Source organism: Grampus griseus, assembly GCF_964374135.1.
Source record: "Grampus griseus genome assembly, chromosome: 12".
Taxonomy (NCBI): domain Eukaryota; kingdom Metazoa; phylum Chordata; class Mammalia; order Artiodactyla; family Delphinidae; genus Grampus; species Grampus griseus.
The window spans coordinates 26,799,001-26,815,716 of NC_139006.1; the positions used below are offsets into that span (position 1 = coordinate 26,799,001).

At 56.6% G+C, this 16,716-nt stretch overlaps 1 protein-coding gene across 3 annotated transcripts in view; it reads right to left on the bottom strand.

Moving 5' to 3' along the window:
• Positions 1-16,716, bottom strand: part of TXNRD2 (thioredoxin reductase 2) — a 34,515-nt gene that overhangs the window by 17,455 nt on the left and 344 nt on the right. For all 3 annotated transcript variants that reach the window (XM_082668307.1, XM_082668306.1, XM_082668305.1), the window contains exons 2-8: positions 14,192-14,257; positions 9,435-9,491; positions 8,985-9,126; positions 8,453-8,527; positions 7,835-7,913; positions 7,331-7,393; positions 4,909-4,979 (exon numbers count right to left, since the gene is read on the bottom strand). In XM_082668307.1, the coding sequence (XP_082524433.1) occupies positions 4,909-4,979; positions 7,331-7,393; positions 7,835-7,913; positions 8,453-8,527; positions 8,985-9,126; positions 9,435-9,491; positions 14,192-14,257 (553 nt within the window). The remainder of the gene's footprint in view (positions 1-4,908; positions 4,980-7,330; positions 7,394-7,834; positions 7,914-8,452; positions 8,528-8,984; positions 9,127-9,434; positions 9,492-14,191; positions 14,258-16,716) is intronic.

Consider the following 16,716-nt stretch of genomic DNA (forward strand, 5'->3'; position numbering starts at 1 on the left):
TGCACACGTGTACACATGAACAGAACTGAACACAGAGTGGAGACTCCCAGCCCAGGCGGCGTGTGGGTGGGCTTGTCAGATCACCCCTCAGCCTTTGAACGAGAGGAGGTGATGCAAGGATGGATAAGCAAATGTCAGCTCTGATCCCAGCAGGTACTAATGATATAATTCCATTTCAAACAGCGGCACATCTCTGGGAATACTGTTGCCAGTGCCCTGCGGGAAGCAACTGGCATACGGCTTCCTCTCAGGAGCTGGGACAGGAGTGCCGGCATCCTGTGCAGGGTGAGTGGGGAGAGCTCAGCGTGTGAGGCACACACACATAGGCACAATGCACATGTCTGTGTGTGGGTACACTCAACGTTACACAATCTGCCCTCCCTCAGTCTCGACGTGTATGGGGGAGGGGACAAGCCTTTCTTTAAAATATGAAACTACGAGTTACTTAAAATGCAAACAGGCTTGAGCTGCTTTGAACATCCTGCCCCAATGCAAGGACCAATGAAGAGCATCTGTGTGGACCTCACAGTGCCCTGTGCTCCCACTCAGGGTGGCCATGGCCTGGGCAACCGTGACATGCAGGTGCCGGGGAGCCCACTGCCCGCCTGCTGGGCTGTCCTGCTCGTCCGAGCCTTCCTGTCTCCGAAGAGCAGACCCTCTTGGGGGGGGGGGCGGTGGCTGCAGCCTGAAGCCCACAGCCCAGCTCCAGGCAAGGCAGCAACATGGTCTCCTGATTTTGGCAAAAGCGTTTTGTTCCTGCAGCCCCTGGGCACCTCCTCAAGCCCTGCAGGGAGCAGGGTAGGGAGGCGGGGTGGGCCCCCCACTCCCACCTCCAGGTCATGGTACCCCCAGCCCCAGGCTACTGGTTCCGAGCCGCCAACAGAGGGCACATCTGGGGGATAGGCACCAGCCAGGCCGGGCCTCAGTGGGCGTCCTTGACCAAGCATGGGTGGCTGAAACCTCAGAGCGGGCAGGCATCCAGTGGCCCTGATGGTCACCTTGGGCCTCATCTTGTCTCCAAGAGGAAAGACGGTCAACAGTGTTGGTTTTCAAACCACCCTGCCCCCAATTCATCAAATAAGTATTATTCTTCGAAAAATGCAGGATTCAAGGTCTCAACCAGAGAACTCCCTTCAAATAGACTAGAGTAAGAAAACAGCAAAAACGGAGCTGGCGCCTGCAGGTGGGGTGCAGGCAGCCCTGAAGGGACGCTGCGTTTTTATTGGCAGGTTTGAAGCTGCAGATGGGCTTTGCCGGCCACCTAGGAGACCCCAGCCTGGGTGGGGCTGAGGCTGGTGCCAAGGCACAGTGCCCACGGCAGGCCCTGCCGGCAAAGGGAGGACCTGGGGCAGCGGGACCTCTGAGGACTGGACACACGGCCTCACACTGCAGCAGGACACCCCACGGGGGCTCCACCTGCACCCAGAGCCCCACTCAGCTGTGTGTGTGTTCGGGGAGCCCCCCTGTGTGCCCTTCAGTGCTGCAAACACTGTACTCCAAGGTGTAACTGCCGTGGGATTAGCCTGATCACAGGGCTGGCTCTCTCCTTAAAGTTTGAAGGGGGAGGAAGCAGAAACAAAGCCTTCCTTCAGGCCTTGGAGTCCCAGCTTAAAGAGCTCTCCACCTGCCTCTTGAGTCTGAAGGCCCCAATCCGCTCCCCGGGGGTGCACCCACACAGCGTGGGGGCCCTGCAGCTGTCCCGCCAGCACAGGAAATGCTGGGGCCACAGGGCTCGGGGCCCCCAGGAGCAGCTGGACACAGGATGTCCAGAAAGCACCAAGACCCTCGGGGGCAAAGGCGGGTGGGGCAACAGCGGAGGCTGAGGGCCGGCTCTCCAGGCCTGAGCTGCTGGCCACCCAGCCTCATGCAGATGTCCCTGAGCCGCCAGCCGTGGCCCGCACCCTATCGTGGGGAGGAAGACAGGACGCCACGGAGCCCATGGGCCCTTGGGAGCCGGTTAGTGGAGGTTCCACCGCTGCAGGCCGAGGCCAGGCACACTGGGCACCCTCAGCCGCCGGCTGGCCTCCTGGCCGGGGCCAAGTGGGAAGGTCCTGGCCGGCTTCGGGAGGCCTCCAGGGCCGGGGGCAGCCCTCGGGTCCATATTCATTTCAGCTCCATTTTAAAGTCGAGTTAAAATAAACACGGGGAATATTTATAAGGCAAATAAATCTGGCAGAAACAGCCCCTCAGAGTGTGAGCAGAGGCCCCCCCGGCCCAGCCCAAGCTGATAAAATACAGAAATGCTACTGTAGACCCTCGGGCTTATTTTGACTGCGGGCAGGAATGTAAGGAGTAAACACTGACTCCCGTATCACACTGTTACAACTTGCATCCACAGCTCCGCACAAAAGCTGCGTTTCACAGAAGCATCGTACAGGGATATATCTCCAGCTTAATTTTTAAAAAAACCATTTCCTCACATAAATCATGCTCAGAATGGAACGGGTGACTGATACATTGCAAACACTTTTTTCCTTAAACAATAACATACCTAGATTCCTTCTAAACGAAAGAGCTTTTTTAAAAAAAGTCTTCTAAACGTTTTTTTTTCTGAAGAAAATAAACACTTTCCTGACCCCAATATCTGGGGCTGTCTTCCTGGCCGCGCAGGCCGCTGCCCCAGCACGTGGTCACTGGGGGCAGCTGCGCGGGGCCCCTGCGCCCGGGCCTCCTTCCGGCCTGTGCGGCCTCTCCGCACACCAGCCTCCGGTGAGCAGTGGGCAGTGAGAGCCGCCAAACACCGGCCCCCCTGGAGGTGGACTTGGCTCTCAAAATGTAACGGGGAAATAGCAAACAAGAGAAAATAAAACACACAGGGACTAATTTAAGAAAAGACCAGGATTCAGAAACTGCTGGCCTTCGCTGATGGGCGGAGATTACCGGGCCACACGGGTGGCCTCGGCCAGGCCAGAAGCACAGAGCGGGGAGCCAGTGTCCAGGCGGCCGCAGGTTGAAGGCCATCGGCACCACGGTCTCCACAGTCCACCTCGGAGAGGCTGGCAAAGTGCCTCAGTGACCCAGAGAAATCAATGCGCAAGAAAACTACGCAGGTCTGAAGACCACGCTGGGCACTTGCGCAGCGGTAGGGACCCCAAATCAGCGCCAGAGCAGGACTGGGCTCTGCTTGGAGGAGCTTCCAGGCTGGTGGGAGGGGCTGGTGGTGGACGCATGGGACCCCGTCTCTGCCACAGATGTGCTGCAGACGCCCCAAGGCCCTGGGACCCACAGGAAATCCAGGGCTTTTGTCAAAGATTTTGGTGGGGAAAGGCCCTCCTGAACATGCAATAAATCTAACAGCCATTAAGTGTAAAAGAGCCTAAGCTACACTTAAAAAAAATAAGACCAAAACATTTGTATGTCACATTTGTATATTACATGAATTAAAAGGACAAGCTGAGAAAATCTGCAATTGTAAACAACACGGGATCTCAGCCCTGACAGCAAACCCGCGGGAAGATAAGAAAGAGAAAAGCCAGAGAGAAGGCCCAGGAGCGAGCAGCCCCCATTCACAGCCACACACACTCACACTCACAGACATAGACACACGCTCACTCACAGACACACACTCACAACTTACACACTCAATTTTAAACGGCCAATAATTACACAAAAGACCACATAATAGCAAATGCAAATGAAACCAGGCCACATTTAACCTACTAGTCAGAGACAAAACAACAAATAACCCAGATACTATGGCGTAAAGAGAAAACGTGATAAATGTGACATCAGGAAAATTAACAACTATTGCCAAGTCGAAGCACCAACCACAGCCCTGGGGGCCCTGTGGGAGGCGAAGCGGTGGCCACGGCCAGGAGCCTGACCGCAGATAGAAGTGGCTGTGCTCCCTCCACCCCCCCACAGGGAGCAGGAGAGGCTCCCTTCCCTTCAGGCCCCATGGAAATGCCGAGGCAGCATCAGGCAGGGAGAGCAGCACAGGCGCCCAGCCGGGACCGCAGTTCTCTACCGTGGACACAGCCCTAACCGTGCACACGACACATAAGAAACACTGAGACAACAAGAAGACACACGTCGGGGTTTTCACTGCAGCCTTTCACAAAGAGGTGGCCACGAGTGGTGGGAGGTCACACCAAGCCACCCCCATGCCAGGGGCCGTGCCCAGCCCTGAAAAAGGACACCTCGTGAGGCTGGGATAGCAGGGACAAGCAGAGCGCGGCACGAGCACACGCGCAAGCTCTCACACGTGTGCTCACGTGTTCACACACGTGCTCACATGTACACATACATACCCTCACCCATGCTGACACATGCACACTTGCACACGCCTGCCCACCCCGGGGCATGCCCTCGGGCCATCGGCAGCTGGTCCCCCGCAGCCCAGCACTGTGACAGCCGAGCCTCTGTCGCCCTCTGGTGGCCTCTATGGTCCCTGCGAGCATGAGGTCTCCTCAGTGCCCTGGCAGCAGCACCCAGACCCGGACCCCATGCCAGGAGTGAACCCAGCCCTTGGCCACGGGGGTGCCAGTCACGCTGCGGGCCTGGCTTCACAGGTGGGCTCTGGTTTCTGGCAGCCCGAGCCTTTGCTGATTTCAGGGAAGCCCAGGTGACAAACAGATGAAAACGGGGACGTTCGATTGGAGCCGGAGGGGGACCAGGGCTTTCCCCCAGGGCCCACCCACCTACCCGCATACCCAGATGGCCCTGAGGACCCACTGGGACCTGCGGCTCCTGGGAACCCTGGTGAAAACCTGCGCCCCAGACAATAACGGCCACGCACTGTGACTCAGTCCTGGGAGAGTGTCAGCCCCAAATGGGCACAGGGCCAGGCTTTTTGCCCTTCCCTCAGGTAGGTGGGAAAGAATGCGTTACAGAGGGGCAGCAGCATGTGCTCCCCGCCTGGCTGTGTGCACAGGGGAGTGGGGCCCCTTGGGCACCCCCAGGCCTTACGTTTTTCCAGGGGACTCCTTCAGCCAGAAGATGTCATCACTCGTAATCCCGTATTCCAAGGCACCTTCGATCTATCCGGGAAAAGGGTCAATGTAAGGCCTGCATCCCCGGCTGCCCCCGGGGCTCCCTCTGAGGACGCCCAGTTTGTAGACACAACTGGGCCAGAACCACCTGCCCACATGTGGCTGCACCTCCTCGGGTGCGGCCTCTGGGACAGGGGATACGGCCGCTCCCTTGGGGGCCCGGGGCAGCTGCTCCTTCCTCTTGCTCTCCAGGACTCCCCCCAGATCCAGACCCAGGGCTGTGGGGAGCAAGGGGTGAAGCGGGGTGGGCCGGCTCCCAGGGCGCCAGGCTGGAGGCTGGATGCGACCAACCGGGGGCCCTTGAGGGACAGCATGGTGGGCCCTGTGCCCGGGAGTTGTCCAGGTCACCCCATACCCCAGCAGGTGGGGGACACAGGACACGTCCTCTCTATAGCCCCTGAGAGTCAGATGTGCTGGGAGAGAGGAAACGGATTTCAAACAGTTTACGGTTCCAATTGGCAAAAAAAATAAAGTCAGGAATTTCTTAAGTTTGCTCAAGAAGATCGAAAGGTCTGGATATCAAAGGGACTAAAACACAAAAAGTGTTGGCAGGCTCCGGGGCGGGCAGCCAAGAGCAGAGTGGCCACTGAGCGGCTTCCCCAGGACCCGAGGCTCCCACTTCACCCACCCCCCACCGCCCCTCAGGCAAGCGGACAGCAGGGAGAGGCCGGGCCAGTCTCCTCGCAGGCACTCTGGCAGCCACGTGCAGGGTGGAGCTGAGCTGATCTCTGGGTCCCAGGAACTGACCTCGGCCATCAGGGGCTTTGAGTGGAGCCAATGTGGGCCCAGCTGTGGGTGAAGGATCACTAATGGTCACCACTTGGCCCCTGTCTGTGTGGCTACTGGAACAAGAGCCCTCCCCTCCTACGGAGCCACACATCCTGCCCAGGGCCACCTGGCACAGCTGTCTGGTCCCCTCTGGAGGCTGCTCTTGCTGGGCTGACAGCGGCAGGGGCCACGTCACGGTCTGAGGACTGGAGTGGGCACTTGCCTTGGCACCCTCCCAGCTCCTGTTTCCAGTGGAAGCACAGAACTGGACGGAGGTTCAGATTTAAGAGTCTGCAAGGAGGCAGAACCACGCCCTTGGTCCTCCCCATCCACCTGTCTGGGCCTATGTCTGGGTCTGGGGCGGCCTTGAGCACTGGCCTCCAGGCCCCGCAGAAGCAGGTGGTGGGGGCGAAGGCAGAGCGCCCCCCACCAGGCTGAGCACTGAGGGTGGGGAGCCTCGCAAAGACGGGGAGACTTCCTGGGTCTGGTGTTTAAGCACATCTCTGCCCAGTCACTGGCTGGCCACTGAGCAGAGACCTCAGTAGCCTCACAGGACACAGAATAAAAAGTTTACAAAATCGGTCCAGAAAAATCACCCAACAGACAAGCAGCAATAAACGAAATCCCAAAGTGGAGGGAGATCCTAGCTTCCAGAGTGAACATGTCATTTTGTTTGAAATGATCACTTTTCAGTAAAACATCACAAGACACGAGAAGAAACCAAAAAGGATGAACCCCACGCACTGCAGGTGGGGATGTAAACGGTGAGGCTGCCCCCCCGCCCTGGGGGCCTGGGACCTCCACCCCCAGACACCCCCAGGTGTCTGCCCAGGAGAAGGGACAACTCGCATCCACATGGGCTCCCAGCAGCATCACTCATAACAAAGTGGAAACAACCCAGAGGTCCACCACGCAAGCGGACAACAGAATGTCACACCCACCGCGGAACATCACTCAGCCGTAAGCTGGTCAAAGAGGCCATGCATCTCATCCCACTGATGTGAAACGTCCAGAACAGGCAAATCCACAGAGACAGAGAGCAGGCTGCTGGGGCCGGGGGAGGGGGGCAGGAGCGACGGCTGATGGGGCCAGGGTTTCGTTCTGGGCGAATGAAACATTCTGAGATTCAGTAGTGGGACCGACGGGTGAACGACTCTGAATAAACTGGAACTCACTGGACTGCACCCTTTGAAAGGGTGCATTTTATGGTATGTGAGTTTCACATCAACTAAAGAACAAGATTTGGGTTTGGGGGAGGATGAACCAGGCTTAAGTCCCAAAGGCTCCAACATTCTGAGGCTAAAAAGGAGGAATCAACAAGGGAGATAGAGGAGAAGTGATGTGGGGACAGGAAGAGGGCAGGCGGGGGCTGGCCCAGCAGCTGAGCCGCTCTCGGGACTCAGCCAAGTGGGGATGTGGGAACCTGGCTCAGCAGAGGGCACTCGAGAGCACGGGCAGTGGAAAGTGACAGCTGTGAGCACAGGGCCACTTGGAGGACAGGGGCGAGTGGGAGGTGCATGTCACCAGACCATGAACGGGGTAGGGGGGTGGGGGCTCCTGAGGACACTCACGTGCGTGGGGTACCTCGGTCGCCCTCCGGTGGCGATGACAATGTGGTCGGCCGAAAGCAGAGTCTGAGAAGAAACCGAGAAAGCCACAGTCACCCAGGTAACCTGCAGTCCCCATTCGAGGGCTCCACCAGCTTCCCCATCACAGCCTCTGCCCTGCAGTGTGGACCCTGTGGCAGCAGCCCCAGACACTGGCAGGAGAGCCTCTAAGTCCAAGCACTTCACAGTTTACACAGGACTGCACGGGTGGTAAGGTCTCCTGGAATCCCCGCAAACCCCTGCAGGGCTGCAGCCGCCCGAGCAGCGGGCAGCCTGGCGTGGTCACTTCCTCCTTCACAAAGAATTAGACTGGCCTCAGCCCAGAGGAACGTCGTATCAATCCCAGCAGCGCTGATCTCCAAGGACAGCACTGAGACCGAGCAGAGCTGAGGTCCACCCGCCTGGGCCACAGACTGACCCACGGACTGGCCCGTGCTGCCCCAGGGGCCCCGGGAGGAGGGCGCTCACCTCTTCCCCACCTTTTGAGACACCACAAACCATGTGTGGGTTGACAAAGCTGGCCTTGAAGTTAAAGTACTTCACTTTTCTGCAAAATAAAAATAGGATGTTCAAACATTTCCTCTGCAAATGAGGCATCACCTCAGGATTAAATAGGGAGCACTAGGCAGATGGCTACAATGTGAGCTCGGGCCACCCACGGCTCACGAGGGGCAAAAGGAGTGTGCGGACCCGCACCGGGAAGCATGGGGCGGGGCTGCTGTCTCCCCAGGGTTCCTCGGTACGTGGTGACCACAGCTGCCATGCAGGGGCGTCTTAAGGGCCCAAGCTCAGCCCTGGTGTGTGAGGACGGAGGTGGCCGGGCCTCCCCCGAGGTCAGTCCTGTCACCTGGACACCCTCCACCAGGAAGGGGAGGCCCCCACATGCACCCAGTTACCCTCCCCCCAAAACACCCATGGACCTCCTGCTGGTGAGGGGGGTGCCCAGCAGGGAGGGGACAGTGAGGATAACAGGCACTGCGAGGGGCGAGGGTGGCCGGGCTTTCTAACCCGGGTCTCACGCCTCCTCCTCCTGGGGAGTCCTCATGTGCCCCAGGACCTGCCCAGAGCCTAGTGCGGCGTCAGTACCTGTCCTGCAGCTGGACCCGGTGCCCCCAGTTCAGGGACTTCACGTGGTTTTGAACGGCTTCTGCCATTTTCCCCCTGTTGACACAAAGCACGATGCTTAAAGCCACCACACAAGTGTCAGCTGCGGGTCCCGCCACAGATTATTAGAGGCAAACAGCCCTTAACAGAAATGCCCAGAGGCAGAGGGGTTTCTCAAGGTGGTAAAGGTGATGTCTGTCCCCACGGCTGCTGCCCCCGGGCCAGGTTTGGGGCTTCAGACCGAGGGGCTCCAAGCGGACCATGCGCCACCCGCCAGGCCTGAAGCACTGCAGACTTTGGTCCGAGCGTCCTTCCAGGGGTGTCCTGGGCGCCGTGGGGCAAGTGGTAGCGTCTCAGGCTCCACCCAGGGGATGTGCAGCCCCCACTGTGGAGATCACCAAAAACGTCTCTAGACGTTGCCCACTGCTGGGGGCCCAGAGGTGCCCCCAGGTGAGAATCGCGCCCACAGCTCCTGCGAGGCTGATGGGATCGGCCGTCCCCCACGTGCCCTCACCAGTCGTGCGGGGGCTGGGCCACCTTCCAGCCGTAGTGGGAGGCGTCGCGGATCATGCCCCCTAGCAGCGCCGCCTGGTGCATCAGCTTCTTAGGGATGCAGCCGACGTTCACGCAGGTGCCGCCAAGGCCCCACCGGGTGCCTGGGGAGGTGGGAAGAGGACACAGGGTTCAGGTGAGCCAGGCCAGCCCTGCTCTATAGCTGTTTCCAATTCCTTTTAGTTGCTTTAACTCCAACGCGGCCCAGGTGAACCTGCCGTGTGGACGCGCCGGCTGCGGTTGCATTCAGACTTGGTTTAAATGAGAAGGATGAGGAACCTACAGTGATGGCAGCTTCCCCGAGAAGCAGGACGCTGTCCAGAGACTGGGCAGTAGTCCAGGGCTCAGCCACCCTCTGTATGTGAACCCCCACCTTCTCCAGGACACGTGGCTCCCGGCAGGGGCTGCCTACCTCGGGGGGAAGGCTCCACGTAGTCCACCACAGCCACCTTCTTCCCCAGCTGAGCGGCTGGAAGGACCAGAGAAACAGGCAGGTGAGTACAACCAGGGACTGATTCAGGGTCGGGGACCCCAGGAGCCCATGAGGCCCAGAGAAGGCTGGGGAAGGACCAGGCCAGCAGCCGCCCATGAGCTATGCAGCCGGGTCTCCCACTGCCTCTGCTCCCAGCTATGCTGCCCCTAGATGGGCACCCCGACCTCTTCCTGACCTCAGGCTCTGCACCACCCACCAGAGCAGTGCTGGGATGCGTCCCCCGCCCCCCCGCAACCTGGTTGCAGGTCCAGCACAGGTCCAGGGCCCACCCCAAGCACACTCCCTGGAGGCATCACAGGGAGGCCCCCGGCTCGCTCCCCAGGCCTTCCCTTACTCCTCTCTTCCCCAGACACCACGTGGGGTGGCCCTCGGTCTACGCTGGTCAGAGCCCCCAGGTGGACGTTTGCTGCTTCCTCTCAGGGTGAGGAAATGGAAGCTCGGAGGTCAAATGGCAGGTTCAGGTCCCAGGCCCCAAGACCAGGGCTCCAAACTGCACCCCTGCCTGGAGCCCCCAGCTATCAGCAGGCTCCCCCAGCCACAAGCCCCAGGTTCTGAGGTCAGGACTAATCACGGGCTTCCTGCTGGCTCGCCTGTGGCACTGCATCAGCCAGCCCTGGTCCCTGGCCGTGACGGCCCCGAGGGCACGCCCCACTTGTATGTCACGAGCCCACGAGTGTTTGAAACACTACAGAACATGCTTGATTCATGGCTACCAGCTACCAAGATTAGAACCAAATTTTAGAAGTCTTCATTAACAAAACCATTTCATTCAACTGAATCAAGATGGGATCCCAGTGCTTGATCTGAAGTCTCCGGCCAAGGGGACACCTCAGACATAACAACGCCCGGCTCCCAGATCTGATCAGGATGGAGCAACAGGGACCAGAGTTAGCCTCCTGCTCAAAATAACCAAAAATCCTGACAAAATACGTGAAATAATGGTTTCAAGAAACTGAATAAACGAAAACAAAGGCCAGCGATCTCTGAGAGACAGGAAAGGGACGAGGTGAGCCCCGCGACCAGAGAGTCTGCAGGACACAGCATGGAGGGGGCCCAGCAGGCTCTCGGGCTGAGAGTTCCTGGGACAGAGGAGAGAGAGGGGAAAGTACCTAAGGCCGGGACAGTGCTGCTCCCAGAAGCCAGCCTGGAGAAACGTTAACTCCTGGAGCACTGGGTGAGCATTAGGAAGGTCATGCCTCAGCAGTTGAGAATAATTAGCCCCAGACTGGGCACAGCACCAGAGCGCCTAACAAATCTTAAGCAGAAGTCTCAAAAAGATCAAACTGTCTGCAGCTACATCCCAGAACGTGCTCAGAAATATTTCTAGAAAGATAAAAATATCCAGAAACCAGCAAGGTAAAGTCCGAAGTGTCTGGCACTCAAACAAAAATTACCAGGCACGCCAAGAAGCAGGAAAATACAGCCCTTAAAGGGAAAAACAGTCAAAGGAAACTGACCAAGAACTGACACCAACGTCAGAATTAGTGGGAAAAAAAGTAAAACAGGTGTTTTAACTGTATTCCACATGTTCAAAAAGTCAAGAAGTAACATGGAAGATAGAAAAAAGAACCCAAGTTGAACTGTAGAGATGAATACTGCACTGAGTGGGGTTCATGGTCGAGTAGACATCGCACACTCTTTTATTAGTGAATTTGAAAACAGGAATAGAAACTATCCACAATGGCAAGAGCTCTCATGAGCTCTGGGACAACCCGGAGCTGCCAGATGCTCAAGTCCCTTATAGAAAATGGTGCAGCATCTACAGTAACCTTTACCTTAAATCATCTCTAGATTATAACACCTAATACAACGTTAACACTGTGTAAGTAGTTGTAAATACAGTGTAAATGATAAATAGTTGCCAGTATGCGGCAAGTTCAAGTTTTGCCTTTTGGAATTTTCTGGAATTTTTTAAAAAATATTTTTTTGATCTGTGGTTGGTTGAATCTGTGAATGTGGAGCCTGTGGATACAGAGGGCCGGCTGTACTGTTCCCTTGAATTCTATACTCAGAGAAAATATCTTTTTAAAATGAAGGCAGAGTAAAGATGTCTTCAGACTCACAAAAGCTGAAAGAATTTATAAGCCCTAGAGCCACACGACAAGAAATGTTCACGGACGTCCTTCCAGTAGGAGGAAAATGATGCCGGGTGGAAATTCAGATCCACAGAAAGGAACGGAAGCCCCAGAAATGACAACCACATGGGCAGATGTGTTAGCTTTTTCCTTATCACTGAAATCTCTTCAGAAGGTCACTATTTAGGGACTTCCCTGGTGGCACGGTGGTTAAGACTCTGCGCTCCCAATGCAGGGGGCCCAGGTTCGTACCCTGGTCGGGGAACTAGATCCCACGTGCATGCCGCAACTAAGAGTTTGCATGCCACAACTAGGGAGCCAGTGAGCCACAACTAAGGAGCCCTCCTGCCACAACTAAGACCCAGAGCAACCAAATAAATATATAAAAATAAAAACAACAAAAAAATAATCAGTATAAAAAAAAGATCACTGTTTAAACAAAAGTTGTACAATGTGCTGTGGGGTTTGTAACATGTAGAAGTGGAACGTGACTGGTGGGAGAGTGTCTCCTGAAGGGGGACCGTGACATGGAAAGGTGCATGTCTCAAACCCGGAGGCAATGACCTCACCACGTCTGCACGTTAATCCACAATGTACCAAAGGCCTAAATGTAAGAACTGAAGCTGTGAGGCTCTCAGAAGAAGACAGGCCTAAGTCTTTGTGACCTTGGATCGGCTGTTTCTTGGATGTGACACCAAAAGCACAAGAAACAACAGATCAACTGACTTCATCAAAATTAAACACTTTTGTGCTGCAAAGGACACCATCAAGAAAGTGACAAGATAACCCCTAGGATGGGAGAAAGTAATTGAGAATTATGCATCTGATACGGATCTAATATCCAGAATATACGTGTGTGTGTATTCTCATAACTCAATAATGAAAAGACAACCGAACTTAAAAGTGGGCAAAGGTTCTAAATAGACATTTCTCCATAAATACAGAAATGGCCAATAAACACATGAAAAGATGCTCCATTAACCATGAGGGAAATATAAGTCAACCACAATGAGATACCACTTACTTCCCACCTACTTAGGATGGGCTATGATAGAAAAGACAGTAACGGGTGCTGGCGAGGATGTGGAGAAATTCGAACCCCACACTTCCTAGTGGGAATATAAAATGGTGCAGACACTTTGGAAAATAGTCTGGCAGCTCCTCAAAAGGTTAAACCTTGAGCTACCCTATCACCCAGCAATTCCACTCCTGGGAATCTGCCCAAGGGAAATAAAAGCACACGTCCATACAAAACCTGCAGAAATGTTCAGCGCAGCATTACTCATAACTGCCCCAAGCAGAAATAACCCAAAGATCCACCAGCGGACAAGTGGATAAACACAATGTGGTTCATCCACACTATTCAGCCCTAAAAAAGGAACGAAGTACTAACACACGCTGTATCACAGATGAACACTAAAAACATCATGCTGAGGGAGAGCAAAACCACACGTTTCTATGAAACATCCAGAACACAGGCCAGGCCATAGAGGCGGAAAGGAAACTAGTGGTAGCCTGGTGCTGAGGAGGGGAGGGAGACAGGTGACTACCAGTGGGTACAGAGTACCTGGGGGTGATGAGATGTTCTGAAATTGGTGGTGGTGATGGTTGCACAACTGTGAATATAAAATCCACTGAAATAGGCAGTTTAAATGAATGATCTGTATGGTGTGTGACTTGTACCTCAGTAAAGCTGGGGTTTTTTGTTGTTTTTTTTTTTTTTTTGCGGTATGCGGCCTCTCACTGTTGTGGCCTCTCCCATTGCAGAGCACAGGCTCCGGACGTGCAGGCTCAGTGGCCATGGCTCACGGGCCCAGCCACTCCGCGGTATGTGGGATCTTCCCGGACCGGGGCACGAACCCGTGTCCCCTGCATTGGCAGGCGGACTCTCAGCCACTGCGCCACCAAGGAAGCCCAGTAAAGCTGTTTTAAAAATATGAAACACTAGGGATAAATCTGACATAAGATGTGAAAGACCTGTATATTGAAATGACAAAATATTGCTGAAAGAAATGAAAAAATACCTAAATGAGAGATACACCACATGACCCAGCTGTTCCACTTTTAGGAGATTATCCAAGAGATTTAAAACACACATCCACACAAAGACACAAAGACACACACACACACACACACACACACACACACACGAATGTTCATAGCAGCACTGTTCACAACAGCCAAAAACTGGAACAACCCAATCCACAGGCTAATGAACCAACCAAACGTGGTCTAGACATACAGTGGAATACTTATCAGTAATGAAAAGGCGTGAACTCTAGATACACACAGCAACACAGATGAATCTCCAAATAATTGTGCTTGGTGGGAGAAGCCCGGAAAGTAAGAATACACACAGCATGATTTCACTTAGACAGAATTTTAGAAAATGCAAACTAATCTACAATGAGAGAGGGCAGATCAGTGGTTGTCCGGGGTTGCAGCGGGGAGGAGTGGGCCAACTGCAGAGACAATGCATTCAGCTCGTAGCTGCTCAGGAGGATCCCCACCCAGCCCGGAGAGCACCACTGCCCTCTCCAGGGGACCCGGAAGCCTGGAGGCCCTGCCATGCTGGCGGGATGCAGGACACAGGACACGTACCTTCCTTGGCACAGGCTAGGCCGCCGGATCCCCCGCCAATCACCAGGAGGTCATAGCACTGCCGCCCTGCAGGGGTGAGGGGGAGACGTTGAGAAGGAAGGACCAGGAGCAGCCTGGGGCACGATCCCCCAGGAGGCCACAGTTTCCAATGTGGTACAGGGTCCACTTTAGGGGATCGGAGTTCCGTCCTGTGATGGTATGGGGTGACCACACATCCCCCAGCAGGCAGGAGGCAATGACGGGGTGCATGTTGTCTGCCCAGATCCCGAGACTAAGCAGGTGAGGCTGGCAGGGGTGTAGTCCCCACCTCCCCACATCAGGAAGGTAATTGAACTGGCAGGACTGCCCTGAACTCAACTTCACCCAACATTCTAGTAGACACGGGATTAAAACGTTTGTCTTGACTCCACCTGTCTTTCCGTTGTAAAGGTCACCCTCTGTCACCAGCGAGGGAGAACAAGGGCGGCCCCTGCCTTGGGCAACACGGCCTGGCCTCTCTCAGTGTCCAGCAGGGCCTGGCAGGACAGCGGCTCTGAAACGTCTCTGGGTTCCTTGGAGGCCATTTGCACCCTCCACCCCTGCCCCCGGCACACAGGCCGCTGGAGTCCTTCCTCCCTGCAGAAGCCGCTATCCGTCTCCTGTAAATGCTAGCACAGAAGGCAGGCCAGAGACGACTGAAGCAGGGGGATGGCAAGGGCAGGTGTGTCCTTAGGTGTGGCCAAACTGTGACAGCCCCGAGCTGGGGACCCTCAGCACCAGGCTCCGGCCTGCTCCCCGTGGAGGGAGGAAGAAATAACAGAAGATCATCAGGACGTGGGGAGGGAGGCAGGGAGGTCAAGGCAGCTAGGGGCTGCATCCAGGTGCTCTCTCATATCCGCTGCTCAGGGAAGCTCTGACCAGGAGAATATCCCTACCTTCCATGGCAGATGCCCATCCCTCCTGCCGCCACTACAGGGTCTAGGCTGTGTCACCCCACAGCCCCACTCTATCAGGCAGAGGGCAGCGCGAGCAGCTGGCCGCGTGGATTGTGGGCTTATCTTTGGCGGTGGGCTCTCCCCACATGCACACCCAGCAGCCCTCTCTGTCTGATAAGCACTTGGCAGAGGCCTCCGTGGGGCCTCTGTAGGCTCCACTGCAGGATATCTGCCTTTAAACACCTGTGGGGTCTGGGTAGCCTGTGGAGGAGGAAGGACTCTGAAGGACCCTAAGACGGGCAGGGAGGGTGCTGCCCTTAGGGTGTCAGCTGGGGACGCACCCGTGCACTCTATGGGGTACCCTGGGGCACCTCACAGCCTGGCTCCCTTCCCCGCATGCAGGGGCTCAGCCGGGAAGGTGTGTCTGCCCCTGTGTCCTGAGCCCACCCTCTTCTGATTTTCTGCTCCTTCCTGAACTCAGTGGCTGGTACAGGGCCTGAAAAGAGCGGAGCCCCGCCAGGACGGCGAGGCCTCGGGCACAGCGTTCTGGGGAGGTGGAGGCCCCCGTGAACCCACAGGCCGCTGGCCACCTCGGGAGCCACCTGGGGGAGCGTCCGCATAGCTGTCCCCCCTGCTCGCTCTCTGCTGGCAGCAGGGGTTCGGGGGCAGGTGACACCAGCATCATGGTCACTCTGGCTCCTGTTCAGGGGCCACTTCTGCCACCCCCCTGCCTGGATGGGGCAGGCATGTTCCTATCAGGAGCTCCGGGGCTGAAGTGGAGGCTGAGGCTCAAAATCAGACCCTGCTGACTAGGTGTTGGCACCGTCCCCAGGCCCTACTGGCTCCTCCTCACCCTGGCCCTGGGGGTCCCCCTTCTGCCCTTGAGCGTGGGGGCAGAACTCTGGGTGCGTGGCCTCCTGCCAGCCTGCATGGTCTGGGCTGTCACAGCAGCTGCAGCATGAGGGCTGAGGGCTTTAATCGTGAAGGTCCTGCCTGACACGTGCAGCAAGGGGGGGCCCAGGGGCCAGCAAAGCCACCAAGAGCAGCCCTCCGTCCCCACCTCAGGAGCTGGTGACCGCCTCCCCAGACTCCGCAGGGCTACCTAGCCCTGCTCCCCAAGGCCAGGGTGGCACACAGCTGGCCAGGGCTGCCAATATTCCTCCCACAGCACCCTATCCGTGAAGAAGCCCTCCCCCTGTCCCTGCTCCAGCACCTCAGCACTCATTCCCTGTGGGGCAGTCCAGGGGTAGGGTCTGGGGGATGGTCCCTGCAGGGATGTGGTGGGGAGCATGTTGTCATGCGTGGGACCGGCCACACTATGGTGGCAGATATGGTGGCACTGTGGCCAGCTCTGGGGGAGCCCCCCAACCGGGAACCACCACCCCACCCCACCCCACACACGCCCTGTGTGCCCAGCCGGTGCTCAGGACCCTAGCAGGCCCAGCACTTGCGGTCATCGGATTGCTGTCTGGTTTGGTCCATGACCCTTGGTGGCTCCAGGAGGACCAGCAGTGTGCTCCGCTCCCCCATGGCACCCAGAGCGCAGACCGCCGGACTCAGCGTCCCCTCCTTGATTCCCTGCACGTGCATCTATTGAGCACCTGCTGTGTG